The sequence below is a fragment of the Porites lutea genome, chromosome 9 (assembly GCF_958299795.1).
Source record: "Porites lutea chromosome 9, jaPorLute2.1, whole genome shotgun sequence".
Taxonomy (NCBI): domain Eukaryota; kingdom Metazoa; phylum Cnidaria; class Anthozoa; order Scleractinia; family Poritidae; genus Porites; species Porites lutea.
In genome coordinates, this window is record NC_133209.1 from 30,833,579 (window position 1) to 30,840,693 (window position 7,115).

Sequence of the window (7,115 nt, forward strand, 5' to 3'; positions counted from 1 at the left end):
TTCAAGAAAAAGGATGATTTGTGCAAATAAACTTACATTTTAGCATGTGGAGTTATTCCTTATTCTCATCTCTATCTCATCATTTCTAAAAGCTTTTTCCATTTAACGACGGACAACTTTCTTTAAAGACCATCGTTGCTGGAACCAGCACTGATAGTGTCCATCTTAAAAGGTATCTGCCATAGAGAGCCTAAGTAAGTAACTGAACAATGGCATGGCTGTTTTCCAGATGACTGTTTTAGGCATGTGTCTGTCTAGTAGGTTAGTTCGCCGTTGACTGTATGTGAATTTTAGGACAAAAAAGACAAGTTTTTATGCTGAATAAAATTTATTTCCACAAATATATTGTTTTTCATATTACAAATACAAAGGAAAATAAAAATACAAGAGGTGAACTACATTGATGGTAAGCTTGGGTAGCGGTACATGTACATGAATTAGTTACTCTGATGACCATTTGTGTTACCACATGTAACAGAGAACGCACTGACGTTTTTGAGGTCTTGGTATTATACTGTACAACTGATGAATTTAAGAACACCATGGAACACTCAAGGACAATTGAGTTTGGCAATCACCTACCACGACCTAAAAAAAGATAGAAACTTTAACATGTTTTTTAAATGCAACTTTAAAGAAAACAAAAAACCCCTCACTGACACTGAAAGCTACTGAAAAGAGCAATTTTTTACTTCTTTAAGTTCACAGCCACCACACTGGCACACACTGGCATAAAGAAAACTCTGATTTAGCCTACGTAGCATGACGGTTTTTTGATTGGTCGTGCAAAGCCATAAAGGCGGGTGAGGGCAGAGAAACTGCGAGGAGATTGGGGGGGGGGGAGTAACGAGAAAATTTTTATTTTTCTCGCGGTTGTTTGCTCGTTTTTGCGGCTTCGCCGCTCAGTATTGCATTCTTCAAAACCGCCATGCTACGCAGGCTAACCCTGATTTAGCTGTTTACAAGCATGGCTGAATGGATTCAACTTGGAACTAACAAGAAACATATCCAGCTACTGAGGTATTAGGGTCATTATAATCCAGCACAATAACCACTCTACAAAAAATTTCTCTCTTTCTTTTTTCAAATTCTCCTTTTTCTTATTACGATAATTCTGTCAAAAACACATTTTTTGACTGTAATACTAGAACACTTTGCAAGAAAATAATATCTGGTTGCTTTTGTTAGAAAGGTGAAAGAGGCAAAATTTAAGCAAGAGTATGAAGCATTTTGATTAGCTTTAGCCTCTTTTCCAAAGTACAAGAATAGAAACCGAAGTAAATGATCATTATTTAATAACAAATTTTATAATACCTCTAAAGCCTCCACCACCACCTCTGAAACCTCCTCGAGAACCACCACCTCCACCTCTACCTCCCCCACGAAAACCACCACCTCCACCTCTACCTCCTCCACGAAAACCACCACCTCCACCCCTACCTCCCCCACGAAAACCGCCACGTCCACCACCGCGACCACCCCTGCCTCCACCTGAAATCATAACAAGAAGCACATTAAATTTATTACTGTATACAAAATATCTGCTAATGTCAATTCTAGTGGCAGATCCAGGGAAGGGCCCAGGGGACCTGGGCTCCCCTCATTTTTTTAATTTTTTTTTTTTTGAGACTGCCCCCCCCCCTCCCTGCCACGTTATCTCAGGGTCTGGATGACTGCCCCCTCCCCCCTTATCTGAAGGTCTGGATCAGCCACTGAATTCAACCAACAACAGAAAAGGACCTCTGACATTAACAGGTTAATGAAAGTTACACATGTATTCTGCTATCAAAAGTTCATAAGAAGAGGTCTGAATGGAATGGTGGTATCATAGAACTCTGTTAACATTCAAAGGACCGTTTCAAGGATAGTTTGATGGTGATTTTGTGGTGTGGAGAGATGAACTCATCCACTCCCTTATTGAATGATGGATTCTTGAAAGGTGATTCTAACTTTTGAGGCCATGGACAAAATGATGTGACATGACCATTCAAATAAACCCTCTTCGGCAGCACTTTCAAAAGGTGCTATATGGTCTTCAGCATTTTAACACGATGAAATCCGGAAATTTTGTTGGATTTTGAGTTTGGTCACTTTTGGAAGTGAAAGGTTAAAAAAGAAGAAGGTTGCCAATGTAAGATGACCAGGATTAGGATGGATAAAGGTATGCTTCTCATTCCAGTTTGCTATGTAGAGATGCTGGCACAAAACACACAAGGATATAGAATACCTCTTCCTCTGCTGCCAACACCCCCTGGGGGTCCTACAAAGTAAATAAACGGACTTATGTTAAAAAGTCTTTCAAGTAATCTCTAAGAGAACAAACATGTACTTGTTAAATAGAACCCTTGGAAATTTGTTTATGGTAAACTTGGCACAAAAAAAATCTCCTTGTAAACAATTCTGTACACCTGGTCCTGATAGTTCAAATGTTGGATAGCGTTATCCACTGGCTATATCACTGTACAGTGGAAAAGTATTTGAGAAACCAATTGTGCTATCCACCGCATGGAGACTTTTGAACAACAGGGCCCTGTTGGCAACTGTAAAAAAATAAAAGCACTTTTTTTGAGTATCAATGTATTTAGCATGAAAGCACTAATTGGAGACGGGACTGCCATTTAACGTGGTCATCCGAGCCATGCCAAGGTCTGTCCATTTGCAGGGCAAAGGCAGTACCTCCATTTTTCAGTCATTTTAAGACCCTGAGTGTTGGTCCGGTCCTGGGAATTGAACCTGCGACCTCCTGCTCTGCAGTCAAGTGCTCTACCAACTGAGCTAATCCTGGCGTGGTTACTGCAGGAAACAGGTTCATTGAATTGACTGTTTCTGTTAAGTACTAGTGTTGGATAACATTTAACCACAATATTTACCTTTTTGTCCAGGAGGCTTTGGAAGAAATCTGGCCAAAGGTAGGAGCTTCATTGGATCAATAAAAAACTGGTGGAGAAGGAATCACAAAATTAACTAAAGAGAAAATGCGTGGCTGGCTACCAAAATTAAGCCACAATTATAAACTATCTCATGTACATGTATGATTTTGTGTCCACACATCTCTGTACTGATCAAGTCATCACATCCGTGGATGTACAGTACATTTTTCTCTCCTGCCACATATTTAAGCTCAGCCATGAAGCCCTGTGCGAACAGATGCAACATTGTTGGCCAACAACTCCCAACATTGAGGGAACGTAACATGTTATGTCCGTTTGCACACCCTGTTGCATGTTGTTGCGTGTTGTTGGGAGTTGTAAAGCAAAGTTTGAAACCAGTCAAACTTTAAGCAACAACTCTCAACATTGTTGGCCATAGCTTAAAAAGTAATTTAAAAATATTCCATGAGACTACATTCTCAGTGGAGCACTGTTGATATGACCACTGTTGGACCCATCTGGGTGCTTGTGTTAGTATGGTAGCATCACATTATGTTATTACGTCCTTTGAAACTAACTGATGCCTTGTATATTTTTTACTATCAAACAGCAGGATATTGCTCAATTGCACTCTCGCGTTGATTTCCTTCATTTTGAAATGTTACCCTCTCTTTCATGTTAATTTCCGTTATTTGAAAGTTGTGTTCCACTACATTGCAAATTCATGTTAATTCAAGTCGCATTAATTTCCAGTACCTTAATTTCATGGAGCTCTAATTTCCTATACTAAGGTGTACCTATTTACCATACCTTCTGATCTTTTTTAAACGATCCTGCTTTCATGTCTGTGTTAACCTTCACTGAAAAGTACTGTATTTATAGGAACCTAGTTAAGGAAGTATCTATGTTATTTCACATGTAAAATATACATTGTATCTCATTAAAAAGGGAGTAAGGTAAAGTGAGTTGTTTGCTTTCAAATGGTTGTTGTCCAGAGGTAGCTACCAAACACCAGCTGATTCAGATGCCCACATTAAAAAACTTATGAAAAATCAACCGTGCAAGATTTTAAAAAATTGTCTCTTTAAATTCAATATACAGTTCAGTGCCTGACACTAACAGTAGTCCACTAGCCCATAACTAGTGAATAACTTCATACTGGGCTAGTAAAAATGTGCTCCTCCTAGCCCCTAGACCAGTTAGTTAGCTGGAAAAAATATGTTTTCTTTGCAACTTTTCCTTAGGGTTACTCATAACTTGGGAAGTTCTTTTTCTAAAACTCTTCATCAGAAGTTTCTAAAGCTTGAGTATTAAATGTAAACCAAAGGACTTGCTATCCATGACTCACAAAACAGATGCCATTATACGTCCTGGCTTTCATGTCACCCAATAAAGTAGGAACCTGGGTTAGAGCAACCATTGGTCCACCATCTTGGAATCTTTTTGCGCAAATTCAATGCAGGAATAAGGAAGATTTCAAGCTTTTTTTGACAACTTTTCTTTGAGAAAGAGTCCTTCAATGGCTGATGATTCCTAGGCAGTTTATCATTGTTTACCAGGGGACCAAACACAGCATGAAGAGTAAGAGAAGTGTGATATTAAAGCGAGCAAGAAGTTTTCAACCAAGTTGGAACAAAACATACCCACATCTCCAATTCATTGAAGGAAAAATGAACTGTGAATGAACTTGTGTATCCCCAAACAGCAGCGTTCAGAGATTAGCAAATCTGCATTTGCCATAGGAACAGACAATTTCTGTTTGGAAGTGATAAGGGGTCATGAAATTTCTGTATCCCACATTTTTTTTTTGGACCAGTGGCTTGTCTTTGTGGGCTAGTGATTTATTTCACATACTAGCCCATTGCCTAGTGTCCAAAATAGTTAGTGTCGGGCACTTCGGGTTTAAGGTATCTCCACTTGACACCACTTGTACTTGAGACAACCCTGAAGGTATCTGGTAACCTTCAATAGCCCTTAGGTCCTAATCTCACAGGAAATCCATTCTCAAGTTTAAACCAGTATTCAAACTAGTTTAATTCAGAATTTACTTTGTTTCCTACTCCTGAAAGTCCTTAGGAGACAACATCTGGTGCGTGAAATATTTGAAGGAAAATCAAGGCTTTGATTGTGACCCCATAACGTGCTGTTAAGAGACAAAGGAAAGTCCGGTTAAACCTGAGAACCGGATTTACCTGCAGCAAATACACCAACAATTAAGTAAGGAAAGGTTGCCACACTGACTATGATCATGTGATAAATTACATCTATCTCTATTAAAATACAAGGATACAAAATCTGTCATTGGACCAAAGATATCATCTACTTTGCCAATCTGTGACTTGTTCTCTAAATAAACTGGAGCATTGAAGTAAGGAATCTTCTCATTGGTGCATTTGCAGACTAGGTCACCCTCGCAGGTGTGAAGAACATGGCCTAATTCTGTGCACGAAGGATAGTCAAAGGAAAAAACTTCTTTAGTAAAGTGTAGTATTAAGCATCGAAGTACTTTTTTTATTGAGGAAACTGTATTTGCATCTCTCTCTAGGGACCCTGCAAACAATACTACATGGTCATTTGCGCTAGACAAGGGTCTTGCTGTTTGCAGGGTAAATGGTAGTAACTTCATTTCTTAGGGCGTGTTCGATTGACAGTATTCTGAAATAAGAATAAATGGAAAAACATGTAGAAATCATTTGTTTTGATATTCATTGCGTTGCAATGTCTGTAAATCTGCTTGAAATAAATATTGCAATGTATGAAGCATTAAGTGATCCAAAAATCACAGTACAAGAGATTTGTAACAAAACTTTTGCATAGTCCTATTCTAGAATATGCTCAATTATCAAAAGCACCCTTAGTTATTTTAAGGCCCTGAGTCCCAGTCTGCAGCTGAGCTGTCACTAATAGCTGGTGACCAGGGGCCTCCCAAGCTACTATGCTGATGTTCCCTGGATACTTCCATATGAAGCAAATGGAACATACAACCAAAAAAACTTCCCAGCGGTGCAATTCCCTGTGAACTGTGACAGCCCTGCAACAGTCCATTAATTTATAGACCGAGTTAACCGTGCCATGCTAACATGTTTTCAAGCACAATTGTCCTTACATGTGTAGTTGCTCCCAAATTTCAACTGACAGATTTGTTTACTCCGCACACTGAACAAACATTCTGAACACCCCAGAGCCTTCAACAATCAATCCTTCAATTTAGAAAAGAAGGGGCTAAACTACAGAATACAGGGTAAATTTTCTAGGTATATTTGTTGGGGTGACTTGGCAGCTCGGCAGTCCCGACTGACGAGCCGTCGAGCCACTAAAATATATATATTTCTCGTTCTCTAAGATGCTAACCTCGACTGACGAGCCATCATGCCACCAAGCCACTAAAATATATAGTTCCTTTTTTACCTTAACTTGTTCTTTAAATTTTATACTTTTAACTGTCTGTCTTATAGTTATATGGCTTATATCTTTCTCGTTCTTTAAACACTCATGAGCCACCGAGTCACTTCTGTTTAAGACCTTAAAATATGGCCCCGTAATCTGCAGTTTCTCCTAAAGAGGATTGTTAACAGTATATGTACTACAGAGGAGCATATCTGGGGCAACATCTTCACAATAAAAACTACACAGCCCTATCTGTCCTGATTTGATCTTCATTCAGTCTTCAATAAGACCCCTCATGAGGCCCGATTGAAACGAAAGACATATTCACTGTCAGTCTTATGCCTAAAGACAAGCATATAAGCTTAAGTTTGAGAACCTTCACTCACGAGTTATTTGCTAGCTTACCTATAACAGATTCAGGAGGCCCAAAATCTCGCTGCTGAAAACCTCCTCTTCCTCCACCTCTCCCGCCTCCTCGGCCTCCCCCACGGCCCCCACCACGGCCCCCACCTCGGCCCCCTCCACGGCCACGAAAAGACATAAATGTATAGTGACTGACCAGCTGGGAATTCGCACAAATTTTGATCGAAACGAACTCGCGTTTGTTGTTGTCTGACCGCGTGGTGCAAAGAAACGGCTTGCTAAGTAACCACTCACTATGTCACACGAGAGGCTACCAAGCCCTAAGCCTGATTTATTTCCAGGTCCCGCCCGTACGTGATATAGGGGCAGGGTTGAACGAGGGCAGGGTAGTCTGTGAGAGCAAGCTAAGCTCACCAGAGCGCCTCGGAGAGCTTACTCGCAGGCTACATTATTTACACCAAAAGAATTTACAACTTTTGGTCTTTCTGTCAGATA

The 7,115-nt window shown here is 39.9% G+C and overlaps 1 protein-coding gene across 2 annotated transcripts; it reads right to left on the reverse strand.

Annotated features, from left to right (window-relative positions):
• Positions 1-309: 309 nt before the first annotated feature.
• LOC140947725 (H/ACA ribonucleoprotein complex subunit 1-like) lies at positions 310-6,894 on the reverse strand. 2 transcript variants are annotated; one of them, XM_073396899.1, is made up of 8 exons: positions 6,663-6,894; positions 5,161-5,309; positions 3,681-3,740; positions 2,871-2,937; positions 2,228-2,260; positions 1,441-1,491; positions 1,315-1,407; positions 310-588 (listed from the first exon to the last, which is right to left on the reverse strand). In XM_073396899.1, the coding sequence occupies exons 1-8, from the start codon at positions 6,796-6,798 to the stop codon at positions 575-577; spliced, it is 603 nt and encodes a 200-aa protein (XP_073253000.1). In that variant the 5' UTR covers positions 6,799-6,894; the 3' UTR covers positions 310-574. The 2 variants fall into 2 exon arrangements, with proteins under 2 accessions (XP_073253000.1, XP_073252999.1); XM_073396898.1 differs by having other exon boundaries at positions 1,315-1,491.
• Between the last annotated feature and the right edge of the window lie 221 nt (positions 6,895-7,115).